Source organism: Bombyx mandarina, chromosome 11 (genome assembly GCF_030267445.1).
Source record: "Bombyx mandarina strain Sakado chromosome 11, ASM3026744v2".
Taxonomy (NCBI): Eukaryota; Metazoa; Arthropoda; class Insecta; order Lepidoptera; family Bombycidae; genus Bombyx; species Bombyx mandarina.
The window spans coordinates 14,661,768-14,682,877 of NC_143218.1; the positions used below are offsets into that span (position 1 = coordinate 14,661,768).

The 21,110-nt window shown below is 36.6% G+C and overlaps 1 protein-coding gene across 1 annotated transcript in view; it reads left to right on the forward strand.

Moving 5' to 3' along the window:
- Positions 1-19,836, forward strand: part of LOC149502062 (ATP-binding cassette sub-family G member 1) — a 79,096-nt gene extending 59,260 nt beyond the window's left edge. The window contains exons 4-10 of the mRNA XM_089731047.1: positions 2,919-3,176; positions 3,803-3,989; positions 8,918-9,032; positions 9,380-9,769; positions 11,179-11,343; positions 17,609-17,865; positions 19,296-19,836. Coding sequence (XP_089587173.1) covers positions 2,919-3,176; positions 3,803-3,989; positions 8,918-9,032; positions 9,380-9,769; positions 11,179-11,343; positions 17,609-17,865; positions 19,296-19,637 — 1,714 coding nt within the window. The 3' untranslated portion in view covers positions 19,638-19,836. The remainder of the gene's footprint in view (positions 1-2,918; positions 3,177-3,802; positions 3,990-8,917; positions 9,033-9,379; positions 9,770-11,178; positions 11,344-17,608; positions 17,866-19,295) is intronic.
- The last annotated feature ends 1,274 nt before the right edge of the window (positions 19,837-21,110 follow it).

Here is a 21,110-nt window from a genome sequence, read left to right on the forward strand (position 1 = left end):
ACGGACTGTCCAGAATGAGGCCGAGGTACTTTAACTGCACCCCGACCCCGATCCGGACGCCTCCAACCACGATATGGGCATCGACAGGTGGCACTCTCCGGGGCCTGTGGAACCACATGGCCTCGGATTTACTGAGCGCCACGTCGAGGCCCAATCTCCTGATTTTGCCGACGACATGCGCTACCCCAGCGGTGGCAAGACGAGCAGACTCAGCAAAGCTCCCTCCCCGGGCCACGACCAGCGTGTCGTCTGCGTAACATATTACGCTTAGGCCCGGGAGGAGGGCACCCCTCAGCACCCAGTCATACCCGATATTCCACAAAAGAGGGCCGAGTACCGACCCCTGTGGAACACCGCGCACGACCGGGAACCGATGTACGACCCCACCGTGTCCGGTACACGTGACCGATCTGTCCTCCAAGTAGGAGCCGACCAGCCGGCGAAGGTAGAGGGGCACTCCGTGTCTTTCCAGCGCCCCCCCTATCACGGACCAGGGCAGGGTGTTAAACGCATTGGCGATGTCGAGCGACACCGCCAAGGCCACCCCACCCCCACAGACGGCCTCCTCCGAGAGGGCCCGCACGCGAAGGATCGCGTCCACCGTTGAGCGGCCCTCTCGGAAGCTATACTGCTCCGCCGACAGATCGGGTCCCACCCCGATCAGATGCTGGATGATGCGGGCTGCCAGAATGCGTTCCAGCAGTTTGCCCACCTCATCCAACAACACGATGGGACGGTACCCGTCGGCAGTATCCGCCGGGCGCCCCTCCTTTCTCAACAGCACAAGTCTGCCCGTCCTCCACGATGAAGGAAACCGTCCCGACTCGAGGCAGGAGTTATAAAGCCTCAAGAGTCGGTCCCCTAGGGCACCAAGAGCCAGGGCCCAAACCTCAATAAATGATTAACTGATTAGATAACTAGAAAAACAAAACTCCCTTATTAGTCACGGTTAGTAGGGCATAGGGAGGTGGTCACGACCCTCAGTATTGTGGAAACTGAAGCAAGAAGAAGTAGGGCATCTTGTAGGCCTGTTGTGGTAAAGAAAAAAATCATGGCCCGCAAGCTTCTATATTAAGATTAAACATTGAAGAGATTTAACGATTTTCCTACAAAATTGCTACAATATTTAATGACTGTATTGAGTGTTTCCTGATCTAATGAAATATAGTAAAATAATACCGTTATTTAAATCTGGTAGTACTTTTGACCCCTCTAACTTTAGGCCCATTTCAGTACTACCTACATTGAGTAAAATTTTTGAAAAAATTATTCTGGAACAACTTTTGAACCACTTCAATTCCAATAACCTGCTTCATAACAAACAATATGGATTCACTAGAGGTCGGTCAACTATTGATGCAGGTGTAGATCTCATTAAAAATATTTTTCAGGCTTGGGAAGAGTCGCATAATGCCCTTGGGGTTTTCTGCGACTTATCTAAAGCTTTTGATTGTGTTGAGCATAATACATTGTTGAGGAAATTACACCATTATGGTATTAGGGGCGTTTCATTAGAACTTATTAAATCTTATTTATCCGGAAGAATCCAAAAGGTAGACGTTAAAGGAACGAGATCTTCCGGTGTCTTACTTAATATGGGTGTTCCTCAGGGTTCCATATTGGGTCCCTTCCTATTTCTTGTATATATCAATGATTTACCTAAGTTTATTGAAACCCGTCACGAGGTCGTATTATTCGCTGATGATACATCATTATTGTTTAAAATTAAACGACATTTGGAAGATTATGACGATGTGAATGATGCTATCTCGCGCGTGGTACATTGGTTTAGTGTTAATAATCTGTTATTAAATAACAAAAAAACAAAATGTATAAAATTTACTACACCTAATGTTAGACAAGTTGACACTAATATTACTGTAAGTGGAGAGACACTGGAGCTTGTGGATTCGACAGTTTTTCTTGGTATAACAGTTGATTCTAAGCTGCAGTGGGGTCCTCACTTATGCAAGTTAGTGAGTAGGCTTAGTTCTGCAGCGTTTGCGGTAAAAAAAATACGAATGTATATTAATGAAGATACGGCACGCTTGGTTTATTTTAGTTATTTTCATAGTGTTATGTCCTATGGCATTTTGCTATGGGGCAATGCTGCCGATGTCGAAACGATTTTCATCCTGCAGAAGAGGGCTATTCGTGCTATTTATAATATGCACCCGAGGGAATCCTTGAGGGACAAGTTTAAGGAAATCAAAATTCTAACTTTAGCGTCCCAATACATTTTTGAAAATTTATTGTACGTGCGTAAAAACATTGAAGAATTCCCCAGAGTCTGCGATTTGCACAATGTGAACACTAGGAACAAAAATAGGCTTGCGTTGCCGGCGGCTCGAATTAAGAAAATAAGCAACTCTTTTAGGGGGCTGGGTGTACAGCTTTTCAACAAGATCCCACTAAACGTTCAAATACTACCTGTTCATAGATTTAAGAAAACTGTTAAGGAACGTTTGTGCAACAAGACATATTATAAAGTTAAGGATTATTTACTAGATGGCACTACGTGGGAATGAGGCGCTCGCTCCTGGCCTTTTCATTTTTCATTATTATTATTATTTTTTTAGACTTGTTTTTTCTTTTATTGTGAATATTTCTATTTATTTAAAAAAAAGAATATATTTGAGAAAAAACAAAAAGAAAAAAAAGCCCGCTGAGTTTGTTTCGCCGGTTCTTCTCAGGACTGTGGCTTTTTTTGGAACCGGTGGTAGAGTTAACATTGTTATTTGTATTTTGACATTCAACAAGTGTGTCATACTGACATCTAAGTTGAAATAAATGATTTTGAATTTGAATTTGAATTTGAATTTCCATTTCCTGGCATTTCCACACTGATCTCTTTAAAGTACATACTGTACCGGACAGCAATTATCATCGAATAATGTTAAAAGAGTTTACTTTTTTAGTTCAGCAGGAATCACTGGCGAGCTCCTTGTGAACGGTCAGCCTCGAGACGAACACCAGTTCCAAAGATCGTCATGTTATATCACGCAAGAAGATCTACTGCAGCCGCTTCTCACAGTCCGAGAGGCAATGGATGTCGCCGCTAAACTAAAACTACCCAGAGGTACCAAAGCTCCGTCCGAGGAAATACTCCAAGAGCTCGGACTCTTGGAGCATCAGAATACAAGGACCGATTCACTTTCGGGCGGACAGAAGAAAAGGTAATTTACACGGCACAAATAGATATTTCATAATCTTAACGAGATTCTAATCAATTTTTATATTTGACTTTAAAATAAATTAAATACTAGCAGAGGTTCATGACATAATAAAACTTGGGCTTATTTTTAGTTATAAAGTATATAATAGTTTCAAAAAACTAACAAAATACAGGATGGGCTTATTAGTTATTAGTTATAAAGTAAATAATAGTTTCAAAAAACTAACAAAATACAGGATATTATCAAAATATTTATAACTGATACCATGCACGCTTTTTTTTACGATAAAATCATTTTTTCTTACACTGTTTTTAATTCGAATTTATTAAAATTTATTTTCTATTTTTTAGTTGGATTTTCTATAAAAGCGTATTTTATTAGTTTTTTTTTAAACTATTATTTATTTTTATTTTTTTAGCTGTATTTCAATTTTTTAAATTTTTTTTTTAATTTTTTTTTTAATATTGAATTGTCGTCGGTCCTTAATAAGTATACTAAATTTCGTTAACCCGACGTGTGGAAGGGGGTCAAAATCATGTTCAAAGATTCCGTTACAAACATACATACGTCTGAAGCTAATAAAAGCGTACTAATATAGATATTTTTTTTTCAAAATTTCTTAACAGGTTATCGATTGCGCTAGAATTAGTTAACAACCCACCAGTATTCTTTCTCGACGAGCCAACTAGCGGACTAGATACAGTCACTACTACACAGTGTGTAAAGTTACTTAAGCAACTGGCTCGACAAGGAAGAACAATCGTGTGCACCATACATCAACCAGCGGCTTCGCTTCTCGAATTCTTTGATCAGGTAAGATTGAACAAAGTTACCAAAGATACCTATGTCTATGGTTAGATTTTTAAAAAAATACGTTTTTCTTTTATGCTATAATTGTATCTGTTTTAATCCTTTGCCTGGCCATGAATATTCTCACAAAAAAAAAACATTTAAATTTGGAATCTGTCGTTCTCATATGAATAGAAATATTCATTTTCGCGCCAGTCTGCATAACTTTTTTGCATATGTTAAAATAGAGTGGAATAAGAATAAAAAAAACCGATTTGTTTTATCGCATAACTCAGATAAGGATTCAAATACAATTTTTTTAGCTGTTCTTCATCTCGATATTACGTGGTTAAATATTTGAATTTCGACAGGTATAATGAAGTATCTTTTAATTGTGACAGAAAAAGATCTGCCTACTAGATAGGTATAAGAAAGATCTGCCTGATTAGACCTTTTAACATGATTATATAGACGTATTATTCATGCTAAAAGGTCTGATCAATGAAGGAAAAGAAAATAAATTTCTGTCTGAAAACAAAAAAATATATATATATAAATGTATATCCAAAACCATATTGTGTATTATGTATTTCTTGCAACAGCAATAGAAGCATAGCATAGAAAAAATGGAAATTTGATAGAAACTGGTGGTAAGACCTCTTGTGGGTCCGCACGGGTAGGTACCATCACCCTGCCTATTTCTACCGTGAAGCGTGAAGTAATGCGTTTCGGTTTGAATGGTTGGGCAGCCGTTGTAACTATACTGAGATCTTAGAACTCTTATCTCAAGATGGGTGGCTGCATTTACGTTGTACGGGCTCCGGTAACCACTTAACATCAGGTGGGCCGGGAGCTCGTCCACCGGTCTAGCAATAAAAAAATAAAAAATAAATAAAAGCGAATCGCACCAATAACATTTATAAAATTAAAAATAATGATGACGTACCTATATGTAATCGGAAAATTAGCAACGCCATCTAGTGAAATTTTATTTACTTGGATTATTTTTTTGGATTTATTTACTTGTTCATACGATTATCGTACACATGGTGTCCATGCAGTCTGGCAGCTACTTATAATACCTACTTATCATAAAAATCTGAACCCTTCCCATCTACCAGAGATTAAATAAACTTTAAGTAGATATATCGGAAAATTATATGACGCAAACGGCTTATAATCATGTTATTAAGATTGCTTTTAACAACAGTAATAAATTATTGGAATGAGCATCATAATGCGTGAATTGAATAAAGTTAATAAAACGACACAATTTTAAACTAGGTATAGTAAATTTAAAAGCAACCAAACTGATTAGCATCGAACATCGTATCATTCAAGGTGTTAACGGGTAAATTTGTCATTTTTATTGCGTCACTGGGATTGTTAGAATATTTTTCAAAAAGTAAACACTATTATCTAATACTATAGAAATAATATGCTATATACTATAAAAATATATTATAGAAGCAGTTACACTATATATTTGATTATGTTATATGTTTGATATGATGATTGTTGTTTATAATATATTGAATGTAGGTAATGCAATCGAGCAATAATATTTTAGGAATACTTTTTGCACTGCATGTAATTAAAACAAATATTAAAATTAACTGCGTTATCTAATGCAGTCCACGTGATGGAGCGTCTCTTTGCTATACATTGCGTATCTTTCAATCCGGCTTTTCCTTTTATGCTGAGCTTGCCATAAGTGTCGTTTTAGACTAATATTAAAAAAAAAATATGAAGACCTAAGCATTTTTCCCTTTTTGGCTTCAGTAACAATCAATTTACACTCTGTGTCAATAGCGAAAGTGACTGACTAAACTACTTTGACCCTCCTCTTATCGATAACCTTCTTATCGCGGCCGCCGCTAATTACATATCCGACACTGGCGATGGAGCAACGTAATGCCGCCCTTACTCAAAACATCTCTTATCGGATCCACTGGATCCACTTTCGATGTTTGTAAGCTCTTCAAGCTCCGGTCGCTGTCCTCTTCGAATTCGTCGATTACGAACGAAGAGTTCACCGTGTGAACTAACCTATAGACCCAACCCACTGAGTTTCTCACCGGATCTTCTCAGTGGGTCGCGATTCCGATCCGATGGACGATAGTAGATTCTGCGAAGCACCGCTTTTGCTACGGCAAGTGTTAGCACACTTTTTTAGGTTGAGCACCATGAGACCAAACATAACGTAGCTGGAATAGTCGCTTAGGCTACCAGCCAAGAGGAGTGTCATGGCGTGCAACCTCTTTGAAAAGACATACGACCTACAACGACTAGACATAGTAGACTAAGACAGAGACTACACAGGTGATTCGAAAATTAACAAAAGAAAACAAATGGAAGAAGACGAACGTGACTAGCAGTAGTGATTCTTATCAATGCGCTTCTAAAATACATGAAATAGACAAAAAAGAACGAACCGACCGTTCACATATATGTACATGAAGTAGACGACAAACGAACGAACCGACTATTCAAGGAGGGAAAAAAGTGATTAGTTCAAAGTTACAGAATATCATACGCATCGTATTTTGTTTTCGAATCTTCCTTCCAAGCAACAATCTCTTTATTAGATAAAAAACCTAACGATGATCATATAAGAAAAGTATTATAAATAAATATAGTATTATAGTAACTAAAGAAAAGGAATGCATTTAAAATACTTTTATTTATAGTTCTGCTAGTAGTTACTTAAAATTAGTATCATGTAGGTTATATGTAAATCAAATGATACCTCTTTGTACGCATCGTGAAAATAAAAGAAAAATAACTTGTCACTCACAACTCTCGTGTACCGTTATAACCTATGATCACAACGGAGTTCAACAATGATCGTAATAAAATAGAACAATTATTTGTTGTTGCCGTTATTTATTCCACTGTATTAATGTGAATAGCTTTGAACTTTGTATTATTGCGCACAGTAATTTTAATGATTACTCACAACTTTGTTTGCAAATCAAAATAGGAATACAAATTAGTTGTAACAAATGGTGGCACAACGATTTTAGATCTTAAAACAATAGATGATATTTGTAACACGAAGAATCAACGAAATTATGCGCCTGCCTTCTTTTTACATATAAAATATCATTGACGCCTGCTCAACAAGTTAACAGGAAAACAACAATGCAAATATTAAATTTTAGCTTGCTTTTATCTAAATTTACTAGTGACTAAATTACAATGGTAGTACTTTAGACGAATGAGTCGTAACAACGAAAATAACATGGTACATTTTCGAAACACCGAAGATTGTAAAATGAAAGTAATTGTTTAAGGACGACATTATAAAAACAAACCACGATAAAAATTTAAGGTAATTCTAGAATCTTAAGGTTTTAATTTTTGCTAACACAAAAACTGTACTAGAAGGTAAATTAAGCCCCCAGACAGAGTTTTTTTTGTAGAATCTATAAATATAACAGCGTAAGAGACCTTAGAACTATATCTCAAGGTGGGTGGCGCATTCACGTCATTTTTTTGCATTACGGCATTTATGTCTATGGGCTCCAGTGACCACATAACACCAGTTGGGCTGTGAACTCGTCCTCCCACCTAAACAATAAAAATAGGCAATACAAAAAAATTTTAGATCTTATATATGATATAGCCTAAATTCGTCATTTTAAACATTAAGCTGTATGTTCGGTATAAGCTTTAAAGAAAAATGGAAAACAAAATATATTTACATAATTTTTATAATCATAAAGCTAGTTATTACATTCATTAATTGTATGTAAAGCTAATAATTCTCAGTAATGAAATTAATAGAATAATTTATCATATTTATTTTCATTTGGCTGAACGAAAATTTAGAATTATGTATTACTGTTTATGAATCAGAAACTTAATAATTGGGCTTAAATGTTCTAAATTAATGTAAAGTTAGTTGTTCCCAGTTAGATCACTTGTACATACGTACTCGTATTATCTATATATTAATACGTAAAGGAAAAACTTTGTATCCCTTTTTACGAAAATTGCGCGTACGGAGTAGTATGAAATTTCCCACACTTATAGAGAATATAGAGAAGGAGTGCACAATGTTAATATTTTTTTAAACTATACCTAACAAATACGTTAAATGAATAAAAAAAACATTACACACACTACCGTGTATTTGACGCAACACGCATGGATACTATTTATTTATTGTCAAACATTTGTTCTTGACGTCTGTGGTCAAATTGAGAATAGATTAAATATTGTTTGTCTTTATTAATATTTTTCTATAGTGTAGTCTTGGTGAAATCTGTGATTAGTATAATAGTCTTTGACAATAGAGCCATAATAATGTTCAAAATTATAATTTCAATAATTTTAGTCGAGTTTCGACTACTGCGGGACCACTACTAATGGAGAAATAAACATTTCAACCAAGTACTTAGTATTCATGCGATTCGATTTTCACCCAAATACCAACACTTAATCTAATAATATACACAAGTAAGCTCTTTTGGGATTATCAATAATCATTTAACAACACACGTGTAGTATGGAATCTTTGGTTTTACGAAGAGACTTTTGTTTTGTACTGTTTTGGTCTTTCATATTGTATGATCCGATCTACGTCAATTGAAACAATACTTTTAGAAGGAACACAAAGAATTATCTATATAAGTAAATGAATGCTACCAACATTCGATTTTAAATGTATAAGATACAGCAATATCACAAAAAAAACTGTTTTTTTGGTTCTCCTGAAAAGAACCACTTGTGCCCTAAGCCAATTGAAATTATAAGTACTCTAGTAGTAGATAGGTCCTATAGAAATAGTCAATCCTTATATAAATGGAGGAAAACGAGACACTAAGCTTACAGTTGGCCCTAGAAGTCCAATTGCTATGATTAAGTTTAATTTTATATAACGTATCTTTGAGTCAAGAAACAAGAGTGTGTTAAACAAAAAGTCTAAAAACAAATGTTTACTTCAGCTCTATATAATAGCGGATGGATACTGTATATACCAAGGCGATACGCCAGCTATGGTGCCCTATCTTGAAAGTGTCGGTATGCCCTGTCCCAGACATCACAACCCTGCCGATTTCAGTAAGTATAAAAATTCAGTTATAAAATCACGCTTTTTTTATCTCAATCGAATCGTTGGTAACCTACGGAGCAATTCTCACAACGCACGACTGGGTAGGTGAACTCGCGGACTCAACCTGAGGGAATTTGCTAATACTAATCCTAGCAAGAGCAGTGTTTCGCTGAATCAACCACCGGATCGGAATCGCGACCTACTGAGAAGATTCGGCGAGAAACTCAATAGCTCCTTTCTATGGTCTAGGTTGCACGTCCGATAACTATATGCTCTCCCAGTTACTGAGCGATCGTTCAAAAAATACCATTTAATAAATATTATTCTTATCTAACTATACATAAATTACTTACAGTCATCGAATTAACAGAGAACCCGGCTACTGTTAAACTATTGTCGCAAGAAATATTTAACGGAAAAATATACAAAACCTCCAAAATTGACCAGAACTGTACGGAACCGTTGCCACAGATGCAACTAAAGGTGTGCTATCAAGCCGAAGACAACGCCCCAGAAACAGAAATTATGCTGACAAATGAAAAGTGTGTTTACAAAGTACAATCATACAGTAATACAGCTTCTATGTCTTCACTGAGTAGTCAGCTGTCCGGAATCAATAACTCCTCTGCATGGATGAAGATTCAAAAGCCTTCCGATTATGATATATCGTATTCCACTTCATATTTTGATCAGTTTAGTATACTTCTCAAGAGGATGTTGCTGCAGATCTCAAGAAATAGGCAAGGTGAGAGAAAATTATATTCTTGCTTTGTTTTAATAATAACTATATAATGTTTATATTGATAAAAAAATAAAACAATGAGTCATTTTGGGCATGATAGGTGTCATGTCAATAGGCTCCCTTGGCCAACTAACAGTGGCCATGCGGGACTGGAAGGTTAGTAATACATAGGTATTACACATTACCTTTTCGAGAAATAATACCTTGTATGTATCATAACTAAAAAACTGTCGCTCATACACTTAAAAGAAAACTGATTACTTTGAAGTTTAGACAAGAAACCTGTGTACACTTGAATTACATTTAATAATATGTGTAATTACTGAACATTGTTGAAGCTGTTGTTTGTCTTAAGTGTAAATGTTAACCTCTTGTCTTTTAATAAATTGCTTTACAACGCATTTGCAAAACTCTGACATACTCAAATAAAGCAATTAGAAACTCATGAACCTTAGAACAATGAAGATATCTGCCGAAACACGGAAATAGTAAAAAAATTATTACTAACAAGGTATGAAAAAATACGTCCAAAGAAAATGTCTGTAGATGTTTCGCCATAAATTTTAAATTTTATACGGGAATAATCAAATTGAATTAAAAACAACTTTTGTTAAAGTGTTTATAATTTAAATAAAAATACATATACACACTTATTTAAATAAAAATAAATTTATTGCTTATAAAGTATTTAATACATCGATTTCTTTTCCTCGTTGAACACCTGAGCGTATTTTCATTATTAATTAATATTTACACGACCGCCAAAATTTCATTGTGTCTATTCAAAATGTAAGTATGTACATTCAAAATTTCGAATTATACAGTTAAAAATTGTATTCCTTTCAATTAATATTTATGTATTTGATATTGTATGTAACTTGCTACCTATTGTTTTTAAACGGTTTTAGCAAATACAATAGTTTATATTATGTTTATAACCATAACGGCATTTATAACCATAACAGCTGTTTGCAACAGAAATAAATAACCGTGCGTGGTTACAACACACCCTACCAGTATTAAATTTTGTCGATTTGGTGTCTTTAAAATTTATCTTCGCATACGAGTATTCAAAATTTCATGTTCTATATATTAAATACGAGCAGTTTTATTCGCATAGTTTTGGGAAAAAAACTCAAAACTGACATTCAATTTTATTAGCGAATGTTTTGGCAAAAATTTTACTGACTTAATTAGGACTTAAGTACGTATAATTTAAATCACGCTTTTATTGCTTTGTTATTAAATCGTGTGAAGAATTCGAGCTATAAAATGAATGATTTATACGAATTCATCGAATTTCGTGGTTTTAGTGGTTTACTATCGATAGACAAAAAAGCTCACGACCCACCTGATATTCAGTCAGTTAGCAGAGCCTATAAAAAGTACATAAAATTATATTACGTTTCCAGGGCTTTGGATCCAACTATTACATCACTTGATGTGCGGGCTTCTGATAGGAGCATGCTTCTATAATATGGCCAACGACGGAACACAGATGTTTAACCACTTGAAGCTGTGTGTGGGAATTGTGATATTCTTCGCGTACACGCAAATCATGGTACCAGTTTTAGTTTGTAAGTATTAAAAGTTAATAATCATCAGTGTGCTTAGTGTGAAGTAATTAACGTTCTCGATAGAGTAAAAGTTAACCCAAATTTATAAGCAGCTGGAACAGCGCCCCTAGCGGCAAAGGTAGGCAAACATTCCAACTCCATACAAAGGGCTAACTTCACGCTATAGAGCACGTTAAATAACTCCCGCTAAGCACACAGATACGGATGAGATGAATGCAAGTACTTTTGCCGCAATTCCTATATACATACTGATTTAATGAAATAATTTCTATTTTAACGCAATTTTATTGAAGCGACAAAAATCCTGTTCCTGAAAAGTTCTTGAATTCAAATTTTATTACGAACATGCGCATAATTCATATTTCGTTTCTTGGCTTATAAAATTAACTAATAAGTAAGTAACTGTAATGATCTTGAAGACTGAAGACCTAAAATTATTTGACCCCACTGAATTTCTTGGATCTTCTCAGTGGCTCGCGATTCCGACCCCCATTTAGAACCTATATAGTATCTGAAGACACTAGACAGCGTCAGAATGCTTGTTCACAAAAGCGACGCATCACGATAACTCTCTTATCGTGGCCGCCTCTAACTACATATTCGACCCAGGCAGAGTTCGACGTGCAACCTAGACCTCAGAAAAAACCTATTGAGTTTCTCGCCGGATCCTCTCAGTGGCTCGCGATTCCGATCCAGTGGTAGATTCAGCGAAACACTGCCCTTGCTAGAGCAGATGTTAGCAAAATCTCCAAAGCTGAGCCTCGTGAGCTCGTCTACACGTCCGGTGACGCTTTTTTTTTTTTTTTTTTCCACAGGAGAAAATCGCCGGATCCCCACCCGCGCGGCAGGTGGGGTATGTGGGAGTTGAACCTCACTAAAAACTCCTGCCGCTCACAACCGGCGCCCTACCTCAGACCGGGCCGGAGCCCAGTCGGGGCTATTGAAACGGCGGGACAGGGTTGACGCAGAGCACATTACATCCATCCCACCGTCCCACGGACGCCGGACCGGTGGCCGCCAGCGACACGACCACCGGTTCCCTCGTTCAGCGGGCCGAGAGCCCGCTTTGATGGCGCCGCGTTACACCTTCCCCCAGAGCGGTCGGGGGAACGCGGTCTACCATCACCCGGCTTCCTATTGCGGGTGAGCGTGCAAAGCACGCCACCCCACGTCTGAGTCTCTCCCCGTACAAAACGGGTGCGACCCCTAGCTCTTAGGGGGCCAGGTCACGGATACGACCCCGGTCCCGACCCCCTGCTCGGCGGCGGCGGGTTTCTGCGTAGTGAGGAGAGCTTTCCCTCACCCGCCCCGCCGCCTCCTTCTGCGAGATGGTGCACTCGCAGAAGTCGAGCATAGCCTTCCATGACTCATCGCTGCCAAGCATCGACGCCACGACGCCAGGCAGCGACAAGTCAGGTCCTATCTTTGCGACCAGGACACGGCGCTGCACCTCCCAAGCGGGGCAGACAGCGAGCGTATGCTCCGCCGTGTCCAGGTCGTGTCCACAATGGTGACACCTCGTCGTCGGCTCAGCCCCTATCCGGCGCAGGTACTTCCCGAAGCATCCGTGCCCGGTCAGCACCTGCACCAGACGAAAGGTGAGACGTCCTTCGCCACGATTCACCCAGTCATCAAAGACCGGGTAAACCGCCTCGACGGTCCGTAGCCCCCACGTGGGGTTGGCCAATCGCCTCGACCACGACTCGAGCACGGACCGCCGAGAATGGGCCTTCCGCGCCCGCAGCTCACTTTCGGGTCCGGTGACGCTAGCATAATCCCACGAAATTACTGGCAATAGGTAGGCAAAAAAAGGCACGTTTTTTGTTTTTGTAGAACAAAATACGTTTTATGGCTGTATTGTGTGGAATTAAAAAAATACATTTTAATTATGCAAAAAAGAAACTGCAAGCTATTTGTGGGTACCTAATTTTTGAATTTTTTGTCCATTCTGTAATCATTAGCATTTTGTTCATTACCTATTGCTTTTTGTTAAATTCAATTTGTAATAAAAACGGTATTTACGATATGATTGCATACCATGATAACTGTTTTTTTTATTAAGATGAAGTAGTAATTTGAAATATAAAAATTGAGTTATGTAGGTAGGTACATTAATAACAATGTTGCGTCAAGAAAACAAAAACACTAGTTCTCGGAGATCAAGTTTATATTTAAAACACAGAAGCTTATAAAGATGTCAGTTTCGAAAAAGCCTGTAACTTTAATATTACTTAGAAGATTTTTACCCATTCTCTTCAGGAGTAGGATGTCCATGATGAAAAAATAACATCGTGTACTAAAAATATTATCCATGTTTTTTTTGTATTTGGGTAAAAACTGGTAGTAGTGTCTATTTGTGAGTACGGAAGTCGGTGATGACATACACTACGTGACGTTAACAAGGTGGAAATTATACCAATTATACAAGAGCTTCGTTACCCTCATCCATCCATATACATACATCTTTATCTCTGATTGAGTTACGCTACAGCTAAAAACACTCAACCAAGTATTAATTGCAACTTTATTTTTATTCGATGTATAAAAACGTCAAATTGGCGTGTATTTTTTCCTTTTTATTGTTTAAATGGGTGGACGAGCTCACAGCCCACCTAGTGTTAAGTGGTTACTGGATCTACAAATTTTTTCTCAATGTATTATATGGGTAGACGAACGAGCTCAAGTCTCAGCTGGTATCCTGGTTACCGAAGTCCAGAAATCACAACACTGGCCCTAGCAAGAGCAGTGCTTTGCAGAATCTACCACCGGATCGGAAACGTGACCCACTGAGAAGGTCCGGCGAGAAACTCAGTGCACTGTGTCTATGTTATTTGCCGAGCCTTTCGTAGCAAGCGACGGGTTCGGCGAGGACGGTGACCGGTGCTTGAGGTACCTAAAAGCACCGTTAATGGATCGGGAGGATCCGTAATAACGTGTTTCGTTTTAATATCCGATGTTATTATACCTTTATTTTTATTACGTGGATGGGTACATGAGCTCACGGCCCAGCCGGTGGTACGGGATCATCGGAACCCATTCTGTGAAATGACATTGTTGTCACGGTTGTATAGTGTATGTACTAATATGGAAGTCGTTCGTGATTAAATTTTCATGTTTGCGGGTGACCCGATTGCCTTTCCGGTTCACTAGAACAGATGAGCATACTAGATTGGTAAGCCAGAAGGAGAAGTTTGCTACGAACTGCCCGGGCGAGCCACGAATTAAGCCTAACCGCTCAGAGGCAGCTGGAAGCTACTTTGCGAGTACCTATATCTACCGCATTGGAGCAGCGACTCGCTAAAAAGATCTGACAAGAAACTTAGTGAATTTAAATGTCACTTCTAACTCTTCGACGAGCACGGTGATCTGTGCTGTGGTTGCTGCGTTGCTGAGTTAATCAGCTGTATCCATCGGGATCTGGCTGCTCCGTGAGTCAGATTGTAGTAAGTGGCAGCCACAAGAAGAGAGATATCGAGAGAGAGAGAGAGTATATACCGATGGGTACGAGATCTAAATCGTCGTGAATATCTACATTTGTCACGTATCATTGTGCTTCGACAGCTATTTAAGGAAGTGAGATTGAAGAATTTGGAGGAAGTCTCTGTGTATGTGAGCTGCGAGAACGAACTCCTCAAGCGCATAAGCCATGATCGGATACATTAAAATTTTTGTCTGACAGTTTTCTCCACTTGCAGATCTCATCTTGTTCTACCCGTACACGATTTGCCTTATTGCAGACGGTGTGATACATAAATTTCCTTAAAAAACTGGTGTATGCCTTCGAGATAATCATATCGCTTGTAACTGAGACTGAGACCTTAGAACTCATACCTCAAGGTGGTCTCGTCCACACATCTATTCAATAAAAAATTAAATATTATATCTAATATATAAAATTCTCGTGTCACAATGTTCGTTCCCATACTCCTCCGAAACCGCTTGACCGATTCTCATGAAATTTTTTATGCATATTCAGTAAGCCTGAGAATCGGCTACTATCTATTTTTCATACCCCTAAGTGATTAGGGTTGTCCACCCCTAACATATTTTTTTTATTGGGACTTTTTTTTGTTATAATGAGGTATTATGTGGTTGAATGAGGTTTTGTTATTTTATTATATATTCCCTCATGGTTCACAGCACTACATACCTCTTTCACTCATTTACCACATCCTTACACACTTACAATAAGTTAGTTATTTTTTCTACACTAGAAATTCCCTAGAAATCGTATATATGGCAAAACAATGTTTGCCGGGTCAGCTAGTATTATTATAAAATTCTCGTGTCACAATATTAATTACCATACTCCTCTGAAACGGTATGACCGATTTTTCTGAAAATTTATATGCATGTTAAGTAGTTCTGAGAATCGGTTACTATCTATTTTTCATACCCTTAAGTGATAAGGGTTGTCCGCCCCTAACGTATTTTTTTTTTTGTAATTTATTTTTTTACAATATTTTTTTTGTTATAATTAGGCACTATGTGGTTGAATGAGGTTTTGTTATTTTTATATTCCCTCGTCGTTCAGAGCGCTACATGCCTCTTTCACTCATTTATCACATCCTTACACACTTACAATAAGTTAGTTTTTTTTTTTTTCTACACTAAAAATTTCCTAGAAATCTTATACATATATGGCAAAACAACGTTTGCCGGGTCAGCTAGTAATAATATATAAATGCAATATCCGTTCTATCCTAGGTCGACCTACAATATGTAGTTACGTAATTTTATTTTATATAATAAACGATTGCATGTTATGAAATTGTAAATAATGATTAATGATTAAACTCAGATCCAAAGTAAGGTCAAATTATAAGCGATGATTGAACACAATTCTAAATATTTTATTCAATATATTTAATTACACGTGACTTTTGATTGAAATCCCGCTTTATTATGTTTTTTTATTACGAAACCAAATAATAAAATGATTAATGTGATAACTAAACGAATTCGAAGATCCTTTACTGAAGGTCATAGCAGATTTGCAACTTATACATTTGTAATTACTTAGTCGTCTTCAAAAAATCATTAACGACGAACCAAGCAAGCGTCGGTTCTGGAAACAAAAAGAAGCGAAACTTTTTTACTATTTATTGTTAAGAAATTTAGCTATTCGCACTGTTAAGATAGAGACACATTATAGCTATACCTACTCGAAAATGGTGCACATGATTTTAACATATAAGATTAGGTAAGATAAGGAAGACTGTCAGAGAATGACTATGGCATTAAGTCCGCCTTTATACTGTGTACCTAATATATAAAGTTATAATTAAATAAATAAATAAATCCTCCAGTCATAGGGAGAAATAAAATAATTATCTATATTATGTGACCAGCTGTTTTCAGTAACAGTAGATATGATCGACGTCATCTGCCTTCGTCTGTCGGCTCGTCTACTTTCAAAGACAATACATAAAACACAAAATTATTGTTTATTATTTCTATTTCAAAAAAATTTAAGGTTTACCAAGATATTTTATTACACTTTGACAATATAATTTCGACGAGTGAAAGACTGTTTGGTTTAAGGGACATTTCGCCTAGTATGCGACATTTATCTTTGTAATCAAAGACGCGTTTATTTAGTATCAACAGTTTGATATATCAACAATGTTTTCAATTGAATATTAATTAAGTTCACTCCATTCAAATTGATGAATAAGATTTTTGGTAATGATATTTCTTTCCAAATTTTTATGTTTATATGGCTCTCCTGTAAAGTTGCAAAAATGTCGCTTAAGCCAAATAATTAGCCTTTCAACCCTAGATTTGTTCTATTCACTTTTATGATTTTGTTATTTTTATTACGTAGATAGGTGAATATAACCGAAGTCTATAGACATAAATGCACCTTGACATGAGATCAAAGTCTCAATTATTTTGTGTAACTGTCCCACTCTTCGAACTGAGATGCATGACTGCTTCGTTTCCAGAAATAGGCAGAATGCTGGTATCTATATTTTTTTTCTTGCTTAGTTGGGAGGACGAACTCACAGCCCACCTGATGTTAAGTGGTTACTGGAGCCCATAGACATCTACAAAACCTTGAGATATAAGTTCTAAGGAATCAAGTATAGTTACAACGGCTGCCCCACCCTACAAACCGAAACGCATTACTGCTTCACGGCAGAAATACGCAGGGTGGTGGTACCCACCCGCGCAGACTCACAAAAAGTCCTACCACCAGTAAGGTCTACCCACGTGGTTTTACATTATAGCCTACTTTTATTAATTTGGACTTTTATTGCAGATCCACAAGAAGTTAAATTGGTGAAAAAAGAGTATTTTAACTGCTGGTACAGTTTGACTCCATACTACGCCGCGCTTACAGTATCGAAGCTTCCAGTACAACTGTTTTGTAACATACTGTTCTCCACAATAGTTTACTTCATGGCTGGTATTCCATTCAACGTAATGAGGTTCATAACGTTCTGTGTCGTGGGGAACATGGTGTCTTTAGTCTCCGAAGGAATCGGCTTGGCTATAGGATCAGTCTTCAACGTCACGGTTAGTGTTTTAAATTCTATGACATTGAACTTAAGTCATCTGTTGCAACTGTGCAATTAATTAATATGTAATTCTAAAGGCAGTTTATGTTAAAATTGCAAAAATAATTAATTATGTTACGCTGCCATGTGTTATTTTTTTTATTTTTTATTTTATTTTTTATTGCTTGGATGTGTGGACGAGCTCACAGCCCACCTGGTGTTAAGTGGTTACTGGAGCCCATAGACATCTACAACGTAAATGCGCCACACACCTTGAGATATAGTTCTAAGTTCTCAGTATAGTCACAACGGCTGCCCCACCCTTCAAACTGAAACGCATTACTGCTTCACGGCAGAAATAGGCGGGGCGGTGGTACCTACCCGTGCGGACTCACAAGAGGTCCTACCACCGGTAATTACGCAAATTATAATTTTGCGGGTTTCATTTTTACTGCACGATGTTATTCCTTCACCGTGGAAGTCAATCGTGAACATTTTTTGAGTTCGTATTTCATTAGAAAAATTGGTACCCGCCAGCGAGATTCGAACACCGGACGTCTTATCCTTTAGGCCACGACGACTTCAAAATACATTATATTGTATATTTGAATACATTATACTTGTATTAATTTATACTAAGTCTAGGTCTAGTACTAGGTCTACCCCAAAGCAACAATGCGTTCCAGTTTGAAGGATGGAACTGCCTATTGTTCTATAGAAGTGAGACTTGGAGCTCATGTTTCAATCACTTAAGACATGAACAATGAATAAGGCAATTGATATTAACTTCGGCAACGGCGAACAGTAGATGCAGTCAACAGTTCTCATCACGGAATAGATAAATAGATAAATATCTATTCCGTGGTTCTCATAATGAGATTCATTCATTATTAACCATACATGTTACCAATCATATAATATAATCAATAACACCTTGGGTTACATTATTGAAGTTTCAGTAAGGATCCCTAATTTTTTTCAAAAAAGGTTATAAGCCTATGTCACTCTGGAATAGTGTAGCTTCCAAACAGTGAAAGAATTTTTCAAATCGGTTCAGTAGTTTCGGAGCTTATTCAATACAAACAACAAACAAACAAATCTTTTCTCTTTATAATATTATATAATAAAGTACTAGCTTTTGCCCGCGACTCCGTCCGCGTGGAATAGTTACTTTGGCATAACGCTAAATTTTACCGCCACTTCATTTTCGTAGAAAGTGAATATATTTTTCGTAACTTTTTTTTTTTTTTCTTAATAAAAAGTATCCTATATTACTTCTAATACCTCCAAAAATATGTGTACAAAGTTTCATGATGATCGGTCGAGTAGTTTTCGCGTGAAAGCGTAACAAACAAACTTACATTCACATTTATATATTAAGTAGGAATAAAGTATAGTATACGTATTGATACTCGTTAAAAAGAACTTAATGAAACTGTTTGCTTGCAGAACGGATGCGCAGTCGGTCCGTCAGCGATAGCGCCATTCCTGGGGCTAGGAGTCTACGGATTCGACTTTGCACACCAGATCCCGCTCATCATGAACATACTGATGAAGCTGTCCTTTATTCGATGTGGAATCGTCGCCATGGTCCTCACGGTGTTCGGGTTCGGAAGACAGCCTCTCGAGTGCAGCGAGGTTTTCTGTCATTTCGCTAAGCCAAACGTTCTAATGCAGTATTTAGACATCGACAAAAGCTCAGTCTGGATGGAAATCATGTTCCTCTTAATAATCATGTTAGTGTTCAGGTCGATGTGCTATATCAGTCTCAGGTGGAGGTTTGCGACGTGAACGTGCTTAAGTCAATAAGTCGATGTCGAAAATGAAAATTTTTAAAGGCCGATACCAAAAGCAAAAGCAACGAAAATTGATTGAGCTATAAGAAAGCCAATGTTTTATACTTATCTGGAATACTGTATTATGTTACGTCTCGCGATAGACCGTTACAATAGCACTCCAATCAGAAAGTAAAATAATAGATTTAGAAAAAGTTTTTTTTTTCTAGTTATAAATCGGTCATTGAATACGTTTGAACAGGGGATGGTGGTGTGTGTTTTTATCACAGATTAGTATAAATAATAGTTACTACATATGGTTTTTATAGGACTTTCTTTCTGTCACTAGACGTAAGGTGAATGAAGTTAGCCCCTCAAAAAATTTTATTTTCCCTTTTTTATACTTATTTTCTATTAATTCGTTTGTTCATCATTTGTTCATGATTGTTCACTGTTAATAATTGTTTGTTCTGCATTTATTTATTTAAAAAAAAAATTTAAAAATATACCTACAAGTTAGCCCCTCTAATGCAATTTTTAATATTTTTTCATCCTTAATGACTCGTAAATATTCATTTTCGATTGTTCTTATATAAAACACGTTTGTTCTCTTTCGAAATTACTCGTTTTTTGTTTAATTTACTATTTTTATTATTTGAATAAATGTATGCAAAATATGTGTACTGCGCATGCGTCAACTATAATGCCTAAACTTTCTACGCGGTTTTAATCGTGAAAAAAAAAACAAATATAAATCCTGTAGGAGCATTTAATTGGTATACTGTTTAATTAAAAAAATTAAAAAATAAATAAATGAAATAATGTGCATTGGCGTTAAGTTAGACCAAATACATTTTTTCCATCCTCCTACTTATCGTTATGAAGGTATAAAAAAGATAGGGAGTTCACATAGGTAATATAAACAAATAAGTAAATATATTCATTATTTATCTTTCAAGAGATAATATAGGTATACATTATAATAACTTTTTTACACAGTCGAAATTATATTCCTAACATTAGTAAAATAACATTTTAATACGATAGGTAAGAGGATGGAAAAAATGTATTTGGTCTAACTTAACGCCAATGCACATTATTTCATTTATTAATTTTTTTATTTTTTTAATTAAACTGTATACCAATTAATTGCTCCTTCAGGATTTATATTTGTTTTTTTTTTCACGATTAAAACCGCGTATAAAGTTTAGGCATTATAGTTGACGCATGCGCAGTACACATATTTTGTATACATTTATTCAACTAATAAAAATAGTAAATTAAACAAAAAACGAGTAATTTCGAAAGAGAACAAACGTGTTTTGTATAAGAACAATCGAAAATGAATATTTACGAGTCATTAAGGATGAAAAAATATTAAAAATTGCATTAGAGGGGCTAACTTGTAGGTATATTTTTAAATATTTTTTTTAAATAAATAAATGCAGAACAAACAATTATTAACAGTGAACAATCATGAACAAATGAT